The 15,686-nt window shown below is 41.5% G+C and overlaps 1 protein-coding gene across 9 annotated transcripts in view; it reads left to right on the forward strand.

The window, feature by feature from the left end:
• The window catches only part of LOC109685508 (phospholipid-transporting ATPase IB), a 583,492-nt gene that overhangs the window by 356,923 nt on the left and 210,883 nt on the right, over positions 1-15,686 (forward strand). For all 9 annotated transcript variants that reach the window (XR_012436298.1, XM_074043751.1, XM_074043752.1 and 6 more), the window contains one exon: positions 2,964-3,074. Coding sequence is in view for 8 of the 9 variants with exons in the window: in XM_074043751.1 (XP_073899852.1) it covers positions 2,964-3,074 (111 nt within the window). In the remaining variant the exon portion in view is untranslated. The remainder of the gene's footprint in view (positions 1-2,963; positions 3,075-15,686) is intronic.

Genomic DNA, 15,686 nt, shown 5'->3' on the forward strand with positions numbered 1-15,686 from the left:
GGTCTGCTGGATTATCCAGAAACCTAAATGTCCCTGGGAACACAGAACATTTCCTCCTGTGTCTAGATCACAGCAGCTTGTGGGTAAATATCTGCTCTTGCTGCTGAGCAAGAGCTCCCCCTGATTCCTGGGCTTTGGAAGAATGTGTTAACCTTAACCACATGATCAGGGGAATAGTGGCTTTGTCTCCCTTTAAGCTGAAATTAGGGGCTGCCCATAAAACTCAAGCAAATTTCCTACATCTCCAGGGCTTGTGGGCTGGTCATCTGCAGCTTTGGGACTTCCCTCCCTAAAGGGGGGGCTCTGTGTTAGATCATATCTGACGTTCTCGCCAAACCTGAGTTTCTGCAAACACAGGGAGGAATTACAAAATCCACATGGTTCTGAAAAGTACATGAACTCAATCTTGTTCCTTGATTAATTTCAAATAACTCCTCAAATGAATTCCTGAAGCAGATAGAAGGAATTGTGTTTATATAGGGGAAAGAACTGGTGTTCCTTTGTATCAGGTGACCTGCCTCAGGTCCAAGCACACATTCATGGTCATAGACCATCAGACCCTGCGTGAACTAGGGGCCACCATGCACACCTGCCCATTTACTTTCCAGAGTCAACTGAGCAGGGGCCTGTGGGAATCGCACTTCCTGTACACTGTCAGCAACTCAGGATGTTATACACGCAGCATTATTAAATACTTGAGTTATAACATCATACTGCTGGAAAGGACCTTAAGAGATTTCCTAGGAGTTCCAGGCAAATATTTGTCTGTCTTTTTCTTTGAAATGTCTAGGGAAGGGAGATTCTGTGACCTGCTTTATTGAAACTGTGTATTCATAGGATGTAGACTATGGAGCGATTGCTCTTGTCAAATTGAACCCATCAGAGAAGGGTGGGGCAAGGTGCAGGGCTGCAAAAGTGCATTTGGGGGTTTCCTTTTCCCTCCAGGGGATAGTCGTTTCTGGCAAAGGAACCAAAGAGGCCGCATGTGTCTGTGTGGCCTAGTTTCTCTTGTCGACCATCCTGCTCATCATTAGGCTGAATGCTGTTATTTCTGGGCTGAGTTTGTGCCTCCCTTACCCCTTTTCCATCTAATACAGTGCTGCTTGTTCCTTAATTACCATACCAGAATAGCCACAATTAAATGAATGCTTCTGACCCATTGAAATGACAAACATCTCTGCTTGAAGTCAATACTGCATGCTTTTATCTATTTTTGTTTTCATTTTAATGTGGTCATTTTCTAATGCGTTTTTGAGGAAGTATTTTCTCTGATGAAGAAAAAGACTTATGCTCAGGAAAGTAGTGAAGTGGGAAGAACTCTGGTTCCATTTCTTTGCTGCCTGCCTCATGCTTTTCCACACAGAGGGAGCTGCTCAGGGCTGATGGCTTCCCGGCTGTGGCAATGTGGACCTTGTGGTCTAACAGTGGCCTGCAGCCCTCGGCTTCATGTCCTTCACTGGAGATAATCACGCCTGCCTCTGCCTTCTTAATGTCTCCTGAATGACCTCACAAAAACAGCATCTTGATTTAGGATCTGTACTATTTTTTCCTGAAAACAAATCATGACCATGCTCAGGCTGAGGCCTTCAGGATGACTCAGGCAGATGTTCTATGTGCCATTGAAACCTAACACCAGGGAGTCCAGTTGAGCACAAACTTCCTTTTTATTTCTTTTGCAGTTGTTTTATGATTCCCCATTCCCCTGTGGAATTCTTAATGAGCTTTTATGGGGAGTTTTATTTCTCCACATGCACCTACTGCCATCTTGAAGTTGCCCTTAAGATTTGGAAATATATGGGTGGAATGGCCACACCTTCCCTGATCTTTTGAAGAAGTCATTGACATGTGACTAGGATGTAATCGTCTTTGGAACTAATGAAAAATATTATTATATAATTTCAGAAAAGAAGCATTTTCTGAAGCATATTTTTAGTCAGGGTCTTTCTTTTCTACAGATAAATTTAATTTCAAAAGTCATCTGAACTTAATAGGAAACTTACAATAGCAAAAGAATTTACAATGTTCTGGGATGTTCTTAATGTAGCCTGACTGTTTCTATGAGTAGCATTATACAGTTGAAATTTATGGATTGCTCAGGAGCAGGAACAGGGCCTTCTGACATTGTAACCTAGAGTAGAATAATTAAAGTTTTTTCATTCAAGGCCATCTATCTTAGTCTGTTTCCATCACTGTAGCAAAATACCCTAGGCTGTGCACCTCACATTACTCCCCATTCAGAACTACTTAGCTGCCCCACGACTGCCCAACCCTGGCAAAAAAGACTCTGTGCTAGTTGGTGGCAACAAAGGCCAGCAGGGCCAGTGTAGAAGTGGAAGCAGTGTGTGTGTGTGTCTTTGTGAATCTGGGCATGTGTATACCTATGTGCCTATTGTGTCTGTTTGTCTATGTGTGTCTCTAAGTGTGTGTCTGAAAGTACACCTGTGTCTCTGCATCTGTACATATCTATCCCATGTGCCTCTGTGTGTGTGTCTCTGTTAATTGCTTTTAACTTAAAAGTGGACAGTTGGAACAGTTTGTGTGTGCATATGTGTCCCTTTTTTAAAGAAGGCACTATTGCATGAGCATTGCTGTCCCTCATTCCTGTTGTCACATAAGATCTGTGACTGCGTTGTGTGTTGTTATCTGACTCCCACCATACGTTGCTTCTAGTTCAGGTGGTCACTTTCTTTTAATAATTAAGACCCTCAGCAGCACTGGCTGAAACAGAGCTCCATGCTAGTCACAGTGAGAAGTCCAGCAGCACGTTTGGGAAAAGTGATTATCAAGTGACTTTCAAAGATTTTTCTTGTTTTCTTTTCATGTGGCTTGAAGGCCCCCTTTAGGGAGTGGTTTTCTCCGAGTTCCTCTGCCTTCCTCATCAGTTTTCTGCTCTTCAGAATATTTTATGCCTTTTATTTCTGAATGACAGGCTCTTTTTGAACTTTGTTACTTTCTCTTGTCAGTTTTCCTACTTGGAGAAGCTGCTCTTGGTTCATGGGGCTTGGAGCTACAACCGGGTGACCAAGTGCATCCTGTACTGCTTCTACAAGAACGTGGTCCTCTATATCATCGAGGTAAGGAAGAGGTGTGCTTTTCCTTGAGGTGACAGGCCTTTTCTGAGGACATTCTTCCATGTTAGGAAAGGGTTTGTGAATGTAAGAGAAGAGATCCCACTGGGACTTATTCAGACCTGGTGTGCACATCACCTCCCTGGGGGCTGTGCCATTCGGGTCTAGAGCCTGTGCTGAACACCAGAGCCAGGTGCCTGCAGCCTTTCTGTCCTGCCCAGCCTTGCCCTTCTTTCGTGTTTTCCCCCTCCCTTACCTCTGCTTTTCCAAGATGCTGATGCAGTTACAAGTGAAATGCATGCTTGCTCCAGGGCTGGGCCCAGAAGAAGTGGCGAAGGCACGTGGAACCGGTCCACCCTTCTTCCTTTTTAGGAATAGCTCTGCTATCAAGGTACAGCTTTGGAGACCATAATGATGAATGGATTTTCAAATGTAGTTATAAAAGATAAAGCAGAGCAGTTGCTCTATGGAGGAATAAAAAGCATTATTAGTTGTTCATAGTGTTTTAATATCCCTTTCTATTATGATCTGATTTATCAGCGCTTGGCAAAAATAATAACCAAGGCAGAGATCAACTTTTTTCTAATGCAGTCTCTTAAAATTCTTAGCTCAGATAATTTAACTGTGGCTTGCTAATTAGCTCTTACTAACCACTTCTTTAACAGCTTGTTTACTCTTAATGAGTCAGTCAGATCAAACACACAGGTTCGCGTCACTCATTTGGTAGCTAATATGAAAGAGTGATTTTCCTAAGTTGTGCAGGTTGTTCACTGAACATTACCCAGGCAAATGTGTACATGGGGCAGAAACACAGCTTGTGCTTCTCAATCCCTCAGTCCCCCCGGAGCCCACCTGGAAACAATCCTGCATTTTTCTAGTTTGCACAAAGTATGGTCTCTTTGCCAAACAGTCTACTGAGGGTTTGGCTGCATCAAGCTCCTGGTGGGCTGGGAGCAACCTTGATTTTTATAGACTCTTTTAGGTGATCAGAGACATCTGGTTAAAGTTCTCAGAGCTGTCCCATTCTTCTTGTTCTTGAATCCTTTATGTGAATAAACAGGTAAGTGATTTCTCTAGGAAGAAAATAGGCAATGGGACCTTAAGAGATTTGGAGATGTCGTTGGTGATCTTATTCAATATAGAGAGGTTAAAATCATAAGTTCAGAAATTGTTCATAATTTGTCTTCAATTTGTGCTGTAATATTCAAGTCTAGCTCTTTCTGGTAAAGACTTACAGGTGTTAGTGTAAAGGGTTTAGAGTCAGTATCTTCTTCCTGCTATCATTTTTACAATTCTCTTTTGGCACTTATATCCATCCCCCTCCTCTTGCCATGGTTTTTGCATCCATGATAGGAGTCACTCCTAAACGTCACTTGGGGTCATAGATAAAAGTGTAAAGGGCTATTAAGGTCCTGATTCCTAGGCACCATCTCAACTTTCCCAGCATTTTATGCTTCTATAGCTGTTGGCTTTCCAAGGTTTCTTACTAATCTGGTTTTCCTCACCATCAGCAGATTACAGATAGTCTAGACTTCTTGTCGAGACTTCTGCGTGGAGCTCCCAGTCCTCCTGCTCTCAGAACATCCCTTGGGGGCCCTTCTTAGTCATTGACACCTACTATCTTCCCTTTTTTTTTTTAACTTGAAGTGAGCTAAGGCTGAGGAGAGGACAGTTTTTAGTCTGTCTGAAAAGTGCTATTTGGAATGAGGCCCTGAAAGTGCCACGTGAGTGTCTCAGATTAATTTTTTGATTATAGCTGAATAACTGTTATTAAATAGTCTTCTGTAGATGGCCTTTCCAGACATTCTTTATAAAGTTAAAGATGCAGAAAGTCTCCACTGCTCTGTGTCTAACTTTCTATTTAGTATTTTTAGGAGCTGTTAATTGGAAAACCAAGAAATGAGACCCTTGACTGAGCCCATGGTCAGAGTCTGATGCCTCCAAATTACTTCCTTGCATCAGCGTGCACTTAACATATAATTTTAAAATAGGAAGATACTACTTGTGTGCTATTTTAGTGTGTTTTGAACTGCAAGATCAAAGATTGTTGTAAGTTGATTTGCTCATTTGTAAAAAAAAAAATGCCAAAGGTAGCCTTATAATTATTTAAGTGAGACTAAGTTAAACAATGTTACTTGCTTCTCTTAAATGGTTTTCTTATAACTCAAGGAAAGACCCTTTGCAATAGCCAGTATGTTTTCATCTGATATGTGTAATACCAGTCAGTTAGAAATACAGCCTAAAGCAATTTGGCAAATTGAAACACACACGTGTGCATGCACACATGCACTTTGTGGTCTCAGCTATTATTATGAGTATCACTATATGATTTGAATTATCAGCAAAGACTGTGGTGAAGAAGAACTGCAAGCCTGTGACATAACATGATCTACGCATATGGTGTCCTAACCTAGGGAAGTGGGTCTCTCTCTCCAGGGGACACATGCCTGTATTTTCATTGCCACGTGGAACAAATCAGAAGTTCCCTCCACTTACCCTGTTGCGTGTCATTTGTCCTGACCTTTTCTATGCAGTCACAGACAGATAGAGGTTTAGTTAAATGCCATCATGGTGATGGTGTGCAATTCATGCTTCACTTAAAAGCACAAACTTCCGAGACCATTCCCCACTACTATTTGTGGATCCAGGGCATGACCTCACCGTGTGATTGTGGGATAACAGCTTTCCCTCTATTAAGGCCACAAATAGTCCACCAAAATGTGCCTCGAATGTAATACATGCTCAATTTAGGTATTTTTATCTGAATAGCAGGTTCTTTGTTGCTGACAGGTTTTACTTTGGTGCTTGTTGAATATGTCACATAACATTTATTCAGGCCAAAGTAATCATTGGTTCAAGTGATTGGAAGAATAAGAACAAAATGTAGAACCTGTGGTTTCGCGGTGGCCCCAGTTACAGGTAAAACTGCAAACACACAGCCTCTGCCTGTTTCCCTCCTGGTGCTGCTTTAATGCAGTGCTTTTTACCCAGACATTGCCAAAGCACTGATGGCACTTTCCAGCCATCTCTGGTGCTGCAGCACACATTGATCAGGTCTAGGGTCTTGCCCAGGGTCTGGAAGAGATGATACAGACACGTGCATGAGTGTCTTGCTCTCCTCATGACCTCTAATAAAATGCTGCCCCTCCACGGCTGGGGCCCAGTTGTCACCGACTTCATCTTCCATCACATCCCCTTCCTTTGTTTCTTGCCAGTGCTATTGAAGTATAATTAACATACAGCATAGCAGGTAACATAGTACATACACATAGCATAGTGTATAGTTTCATGAATTTAAACTAGACTTCTATTATTAGAGATACAATAGCAATTTTCTGTCAGCCTCCCATGGATGACAAGAGTGCTGTCTGTCTGATTTTTCAAACCTCTTTGATTTTGACAGGGGGGCAAACTTGCTTTTAATGCAAAGTTGGGATAAATAGGTTAGGGAAGGATACCTATGAAATTTTGAAGTCCTGATGTGACTTCTGTGTGGCATCTCCTGAAGAGGAGGCTGACAGTGAGTTCTTTCAGGTTCCTATACTACATAATAAGCTAGGAGTTTATTCAGGGTTTTCTAAGTGGAATACAGCTCGAGAGCCTGGTAGCATCAACATTTTAAGCATTTTCAAAGTTCATATTTTTCCATCTACTTTTTAAAACCTTTGGAAAAGTTTTTTTTAAGAGATAAAAATTTTAGTGATAGTAAATTTTAAATAGAAAATCAATAGAAATATTACTTGAATTTAACCTGTATTGGAAAAGATTATGGTATGGATCTCTTATAAACCTTGGCAAATATAAGAAAGGTACACCAAATTGCCTTTAAAATAGAGATGAAACTTCAAAACCATCGTGGCAATGAGCTGCCCATCCTAACATGGAAAATGAGCATAATGTATAGGAACTGGTGTGAAACATGGGAGTTAGATACGACTTAAGAGTCTTCACTTGTTTTTGGCAATCTAAGAAACTCTAGTGTTTTGGGGGGGTCACTAAACTGGTATGGGGTAAAGGCCAGGAAATGGGGTGCATACTTAGCATAGAGGTCTGGAAAAATTACTGAATGAGAGAGAGAGATTCTAAGATCATAGCAACTCAGTAACTAAATGAAACCTAGCCAACAGAATTCAGTTGCTAGCTAGTGAGAACTTGTGGATATCTGACTAGCCTAAAATAAGCAAACAAACAAACAAAAAACCCTCTTCTTTACAATACTTCAGGATATAAGAAAAGGCTTACTAGCTTTTGTTATCTGTGTCTTCAAATTTAATAAAATGAATTATAGTTTATGTACAAATTGCCATTCTAATGTACTCAGTACATGAGTACTTTGAATTTTTTAATCTTTTAAAACATAGACATAGTCCCTGTAAAGACACTGAGGGTAGTTGTGCTTTAAATGTTAGATTCCATGATAAAAAAGTTTATCCAGTGACTCTTCCCCTTAGTTAAAGATACCTCAAAAACTGTGTTTCACTCTTGACACACAAGAAATCTCATTATGACAAAATTCCTGATAGCTAAGCTTCCTCTTTCAGTCTGTCTGCCTTGGCAAAGGTGGCTTTACATTTCCTAATATGGTTCGAGGGGCTGGTTGTGAGCTTAATGTTCTCATGTTAACAGGAAAAGGCAAACTGAAGATAGCAGTCATATGGGCCTTCCTGTAAAGGCTGTGGCCTCAACAAGCATGCAGGCCACTGGCTTCAAATAAAAGCTTTTTAATTGAGTGTTGACCCTTGCTCTGCGTCAAACCAAAGCTAAAACCAGGGGAACCAGGTTTTAGCCCTGCGAATTTCCTTATCTACTGAGGGGTGGGGAGAGGCAAGTAGCGCGTAAGTGTCCTGATGGCCATATGAGCAGGGAACTCTGTGCATGTACAGGCCTGGTGCCAACCCCCTCCAGAGAGCAACCCAGCTTGTAGGGCCTACAAAATGGTACCCATTTTGTGCTGATAATTGTTGAACAGTAATTACAGTTTTTAAATGTTGCTGGGGAAACTTCTCTTTGGGCAGTTGGAAAATTAAATTGAAACAGAAACATAATTTACTTGCCTCATTCTCAAAAATTCAGGCATTTTTGGTCACGGGGACAAGCTGAACAAGATACCTGTTGTTGGAATAGTGAGGAGCTAAGAATTCCTGCAGTTGTAATACAGCATGGCAACTGTTGGCTTGCAGAAGACAACCTGAACTGAGAACCTGTAGAAATAGAGCTCTGTGTCCCAGGATGAAATGAATTAAGGTGTGAAGGATGGGTCCAGCACTGTGGCTCACCCCTGTAATTCCAGCTACTCAGAAGGCAGAGCCTGGGAGAATGGAGGTTCAAGGCCAGGGCAAAAAGTTAATGAGACCCCTGTCTCACCAACAAGGTGGGTGAGGTGTTCATCTATAAACCTAGCCATAGGAGGCAAGAGGTAGGAGGATCAGGGTCTGAGACTAGCCCCTGTAAAGATGTGAGATCCTATATGAAAAACAGTTTAAGCTAAAAAGAGGCTGGAGCCATGGCTCAAGTGGTAGAGCACTTGCCTAGCAAGCATGAAACACTGAGGTCAAACCTAGCACCACCATTAAAAAAAAAAGAGTGAAGAATGAGTAGGGACCAATGAGGTGACGGACCGGTCAGTCTGCTGAAGCGCAGCCAGCACCTGCCTTTCCCATCCTCACTGTGTTTACTCCAGCTCTGTGATGAATGTTAGAAGGTAGTGGAGCCCGGGTACAGAACAGCGAAGGGTTTTATGTTTCATGGGAAGATGGCTGCAGAACTACTTAGTCCTGTGCTCAGCAACATTCGCTCAAAGGCCAGGTGGTTGCTGCTCGCGCAGATTGCTGGTCTTTGTTAGCACAAGGTGGAGAGGGGTGGCAGGCATGGAGGGATTCCCCTGCACAATTCACAGTCACTTTGAACTTTATAAAAACAGACTTGATGCCTTTCCATGTGACGATGCTCACTTCTTTAACGATGTTTTTGCAGCTGCCTTCCCTAAAAGGGTCATTATAAAGACCTGGCTTAGAAAATGTATTTAGGCATTGATGGTTTAAAAATTGAGTCTTTGAAACTCTATAAAATGTTTAAGTCTCCTTGGAATAAAAACAAAGTGGAGTCCAGACACAAAGCTGATGTAAGGGACCCGTGGGACACATAAGCTTTGAGAGGCCACAGGGGCTGGAGCTGCACTTTATCATGGGTGCCCAATCTCTGCCTCACTGTTACTGGGCAGAAACTCACTCCACCGCAGAATCTTTGTTGTTTTGTTTTGCTTTGTTTTGTTTTGTTTTAAGGGCAGAGAAAGGAAGGTTCTTATGTGGCAAGGGCATGCCATGGGAAGACAACACTTGCATTCATCTTCAGTGATCTTCAGGATAAAGACATGAGCTACAGGTTTAAATGGAAAAAGAATTGGGGTGAGAGATGTCATAATTATTAAGCAGTCCTGGTCACAGGTGTGCTTCAGGGAGTCATCTTAGTCCTCATCTAGGGAGGGATTCCGGAGAAGTTGTTATCACTGTCACCACTTACAACACAGGTCTTGACATTCCCACTCCAACTCGCTCTCTTCTATCTCGTTCAGCAGCGGAACTGCATCCTTGCTTAGTACTGGCTGCTTATAGGGCTGCCATTATTTTTATTTTACAAATTTGCTGTAACTTCCCTAAGGACAAGGACCGTTTCTTTACTGCTTTGCTCCCTGCAGGGCAAGATCCATGCGACTCTATAGACAGAGTGAACACATTGGAGTAGAGGCAGATGTGTGAGAATCTATTTGGTGTTTGGGTTTTTGGGTTTTTTTTTCTGTTGTTGTTTGGTTGGGTTTTGGTTGTCTGATTTCTTGTTTTGTTCATTTTTAAACTATAAGAGAGGGTTGCCAAGGTAATATATTATTTGGTTTTCCTTTTAGGAAATACATTTTTGATCTAACTTAAATTTTTCCTGGTATAATTCTCTTATGGGGAACTATATCCTCCAAGTTCTAGATATTAAATTTATATTAAATTGGTCTAACTAACTTCATCTTTCGAGAGAATAAAGAATAATTTTGATTCCATCCTTTAAACATATTGCCACCTTCATCTAACTTATATGTTGGCTAAAACTCTCAAATACTTTTTCATTCTTATGAAGTTGACTTTACCAATTAGGTTTTGTCCTAGTGTTTTTTTTAGTTTCTTTGTGGTGTTCTCCTGTGTTTCTTCCCATCTTTCCTTCTACTGCTATGCACCTACTTGCTTCAATCTTTGAGCATCAGATTTCCTCTTATTTTAGAAATCAATTCTGTGAAGTGTCTGAGCACAGCTTCATTGATCATGCCTGTCTGCTTTTCTTCTCTCTGTGTACTCAAGTGCGCCATTCTGAAAAAGCAGTGATACTTACACAGTTCAAGATCAAGAATAAACAGTCCATTGTTGGTGGTAGAAAAGCCCCTGTGACAACAGGAAGACCGTGCTCTGTACCAGGTGAAAGACTGTGCTCTGTACCAGGTGAAGGGGAAGACCATGGGACGAGGCCAAGAGTGTTCATAACACGTGGCTCCTGGGGGAAAATGATTGCCTGGGTTTGGCAGTTGTGCATGTGCCTGTGGAGAGTCCTGAGCAGGAGGCCTTCTCCTCTGCCCCTTTTCTCTAAACTGGTCATCCTGACTTGCGAGTGAGATGTAGATTTGGCTTAGCTTTAAAGCACCCTTCTGCATGCAAGTGAAATGTAACTATTCATGTTAATGAAATTCATCTTTCTTCTTCTTGGACTTAGGAGTTTTTGTCTTTGACCTTTAGTTTGGTTGGCTTCTGTTGATATGTGTCATGTCAGGAAGCTGTCTTTCAAAGTGGTAAATAGTCTCCTCTGTTCCTCTGACCATTTACTTGAGCAGCTACATTGGTTTTCCAGCATATATTCTGGGCATTTGAATGCCCTCCATTTCTCAGGTCCAAGGTCTTGGCAAGTTGAGTGACTATTTATAGAATTTAGGGAAAGGAGTGATGTAAATGCCTTTTTAGTTGGCTTTTCAAACCAAGAGGAGGCAACATAGAGTTACCCTGTTAAATAATGCTTGTACCTCCAGAGTAAGCTAGTAAAACATTGATTAAGATCTTGGCGTTTTTAATCCAGGGATTACAGGATGATGCTTGTTATGCTCCTTGAACTAAGCCTCATGTGGGTCTGCTGATCTTTTTGTCAGGCCCTTGACATTTGAAAGTTGCTATTTCATAACATATGCTATTAAGTAAAAGCTTTTACCTCCTCGTTAGCCTCCCCTTAGAGGTTTCCTTTATTCTTTTGAAGGTGTTTATTAGTATGGTATACTACTTTCTTTTTTATATATAAGTTTTAATTTACATGCAGTAAAAATAACCCTTTTGGTGTACAGTTCTCTGAGGCTTGCCAAATGTATATAGCAGTGTGGTCACCTCCACACTCCTGATGGACATCAGCCCATGCCTCCAGCTCCCTTTGCTCCACACCTACTCCTGGTAGCACCTGATCTGTTTTCTGACCCTGTATCTCTGCTTTTGTCAGAACTTATACGGATGGAACTGTAGCATATATGACCTTTTGGTTCTGGCTTCTTTCACCCAGCGTGATACACTTATGACGTGCCATGCTGTGTGAGTTTCAGTAATTCACCCTTTTTACCTTTGAGTTGCCAAGTATTAAGCCAGTGCATGGATGTTCCACAGTGCCTTTATCTGTTCACTGTCTGAAGGACATTTGGGCCATTTCCCACTTTAAGCAATTATGAATAAGTCCTCTATACACACTAATTTTTAGTATAAACACACTCAATTTAGTATAAACAGATTTTCACTTCACCTGGTAAACACCTAATAATAGGAACGTGTCTGTGTTGTTTCCCCAGGGAGTGTCATTTTGTGAGCTCATTTGCCATCTCTGTATCTTCTTTGATGACATGTCTGTTCAAATTTCTTAAAGTATTGCATATTTTTGACAGTGTATTCCCTAGAATTTCCCAGGAGCATAGTCTTTATAGGACTGACAGGTCATTTAATCTTCCCAGAGGAGCTGCTCTTTAAACCAAAGTCTCCTTTCTAGTGAAACTCCTAGCCCCACCCCCAGTCTCTGACAGCCATCCTGTTGTAGAGCAAACCAAATGGATCTCCATTTTCACTTTAGGCAGCAGAGAGCATAGTTTTGGCTTTTTGGAGTGTTCTTTTGGTCACACTGAAACTTTCTGGAACACCTGGGTCACCTTGGGAAACAGGATAACCAAAGGGCATTTGTGTCCTCTCCTTCCCATCCAGTCTCCACAAACAATGTGGCAGTCATTGATCCTCTTCTAGAAATGTCCTGGGGAAGGGGATGCATCACCACTTCCTAAACCTGCAGACAGCTCTACCTTAAACATAGCTCTTACTACGTATTTCAATACTGTTATCACCACGGAGCAAAATAACCACAATTACATCTGTTAGACTAAGTTGGCTTGCTTCCTGTCTGCATTGCTAATAACTGATGCACTAACAAATACTTGAATTCCGGTACTTTGGTCCCTGGTTCAAAACTGAGAAAGAATTATCTCACATCACCTGTGGCCTCATCTTCTCCATCAATCCAAGGCGACATTTAGTGATTTCATTAATTAGCCTAGATTCTCCCACACTCCCACACTTTGCCTGAGTTCCATCAACAGTAGGTGAATGACACATGAAAACTGAGGTCCTAGTCCTTTTAAAACTCCAGCCTCTGAACAGTCACATCTACCTGGAAGTTTCTAGTAGGAATCCATGTGAAAATGATTCCTCTACTTTGAGAACATGAGTTTTGCCGGTTTCTCTCAAAGTCAGACCATCCTGTGTTGAGCGAAACCCATCTTTCAAGATGCCAGGGGTGGAAACGCCTGCCCACTCTGGAGGCTGACAAGAGCACTAAGCTGGAGAATTGCACAATCCCCTCTCCCTAGAGACCCTGGTGGCAGTTATGCCGGCAACATCGATAACATCCATGCTTCCAGTGGGGAAAGTGCATTGTCAATCTGAGCATCTTCCACCTGGAGTAGCTGCAGGTGCTCCTTGGTGTGCGATGGAGTTCTGTCCTAACAAACTCATCATAAGTCAAAAATACCATTAAGTCCACATGATTGTGGGGCTGCCTGGAAACTGTGATCACTGGGGTGGCCTTGCATCAGGAGACAGGATCAGATCACCTATCCTTAACCTAGGAAAAGATTAGTATTCAAAATTCAATGTAAGCTTTTTATGGAATGCTTATGCCTGTGCAGTATTGTAAATTTGAAAAATTGTAAGACGAAAAATCATAAGTCGACTGTCTGTATAGACAGCTAGAGACTATCTATATAGACGAGGTACCCAAGAATTCCCTCCATGCTGTCCTCAACATGCTGTTAAATTTCACTCCACCATAAGAACAAGCAACAGTGAGATGTGTGTTGGCCACCAGTATTTGTTAAGATGACAATGGAATAAACTTTCCTTGACCCTTATGACTAAGTATATTGAATTTTTATAAAACCTGGCTGTAGTTTTTATGTTCTGACCTTTGGGGTGGGCATACACTAGAAACCTACCCCCAATAGCTCACCTAGTTATGGTCAATTTGTAGAAATAAAGCAAAAATCACTTTCTGTGCTAATTGATATATCAGAACCTAAGTTGCTTAAATAATAACTTTTTAGAGAATGATATAGGATTCTGTCTGTCTGCATTTATGACCAAAGCTAACAGACTCAGTTTTAGGAATGAGAAAAGGAAAGGAAGCAAACCATCTACAAAAACTGCTAATCAAAAGCCTCAGGGAAGCAATGCACCTGCCTTCAGCTGGATTCCACACAATAGGAATTACAGCTGATAATTTTGGGTTTTTTTCTGCTTTTTCTATAGCATCTTTACTAGCATGAATCCCTCAGGTGACTCTTGCTCACATCAAAAATTGCTAATCAATAATTTCCAAGTAACATGTGAAAGTGAAAAAAAACCCTAAATCTATTTAGAGCAAAGGAACTCTTAATTGGGTTAACAGAGTAAATTCCAAGTAATAACATTAAAATCATATATAAAATCAAATTCTTCTGCCTACAAATAATACTTAGAAAAATGTTTAATTTAAAGGATATATAGTATGAAGGTAAGTGTACTAAAGCTATTGTAAGAAAACTGTCACTGTAAAAGTCAGTGTGAATAAATAGAAGGCCTACCTATTCTTGGGTGGCAAGAAGTAGGTATACAAATACAAATACGCATACATGCATACATACATAATATATACACTCATGCAAATTTGTATGTATTCTCACATTACAGTAAAGGTGCCAGAAAGATGATTTAAACTGGGAATGATGACAATCATAAAAGTATAAATATGAGAAAATACCATTAAAGTATCAAAAGGGATTTGACATACCAGATGTAGTAAACTGCGCTAAGTACAAGCAATTTGGGACTGGGTGGGCAGCAGTGGATCTGAACAGAGGACCCCCAGTAGATCCAAATACAACAGGGCTTTTGCTTTGTGATAAAGCTGGCACTTGAAATGAGCGGAAAAACATGTTTTACGTAAATGGCAGTGGTGTGGCAGAGGGTCATTGGGAAAAATATAACATTGAATTCTTAATCCTCACTTCACTCTTTTCACCAAAATTAATTCCAAATGGACTTGAGGTTTATGTTTTTCTTTTTTAAACCCCATATTGCCAAGAGGCGATGCGTTTACATGGATCAGGAGTTCAACACAGTGAGGTCTAGTCTAGTCCTGTCTCTGGCTCTGACCACACCACACCCTCAGTCCTCATCGGCAGAATACGCAGGCTTAGGCTGGGGCAGTGTTCCTCACTGTGCCCTCCTTCCTCTCACTGAATGCTGCCCATTACAGACCTGGCCTGCATGTTCCTACATGACATCATAACACCCCCCGCAGTCTTCCCACATGAGTCTTCCCTCATTCTTTCCCACTTGCAGAGAGCATTCAGTGAGGTAAGTGGTGTAGTAAGCCACACCCTAATTAATGGACTTGTTTTTTTCCCAACTTCAGCTTTTTCCTTTTACTAACTATACTGCAGAATTGGGAAAAGTAGGACTTCTATGTCAAAGTATAATTGCATGAATAATTTTGAGAGCAGACATGGGTGGCAGTGAACATGAGAAACAAGGAAGGAAGATTTCCCGAGGAAGTGGTAGAGAATCCATGGTAGTTTTCTAGACATCAGCCCCTCTTGTGTCTCAGCTGCCAGCCACCAGAGTGAGCGAACTTCAGCGGCCCCAAGCCCCAGCTTTCCAGCTGATGCCAAGTGCAGCAGCTGTGAGATCCCTGCCCAGCCCCAAGCAAGCCCATGTCCGTGAGCAGCACTGACATTGTCCTTGTTTGAGCCACTAAGCTTGAGGGCAAAATGGGAAGAAGCCACAACCAACTATTACAGATAGCTGTTGATTTTGATTTTAAAATCAGTGTTCCATCCAGCTGAGTTCCTTCATCCATTGGTTCACATTCCTTTGAGTCAGCCACTTTGAGGATATGGAGTAGTGTTTTGTACACGATGATAAATTCATTGTAAAGAAACTTGGTTTTGAGGACATCTGAAGTTTAACCACTAGGCACTGACAAGTTGTCCAAGGCCTCAGTGCAGTCTGCTCTCACCACCTTGGTGTCCTATTC

Source organism: Castor canadensis, chromosome 10, assembly GCF_047511655.1.
Source record: "Castor canadensis chromosome 10, mCasCan1.hap1v2, whole genome shotgun sequence".
NCBI lineage: Eukaryota > Metazoa > Chordata > Mammalia > Rodentia > Castoridae > Castor > Castor canadensis.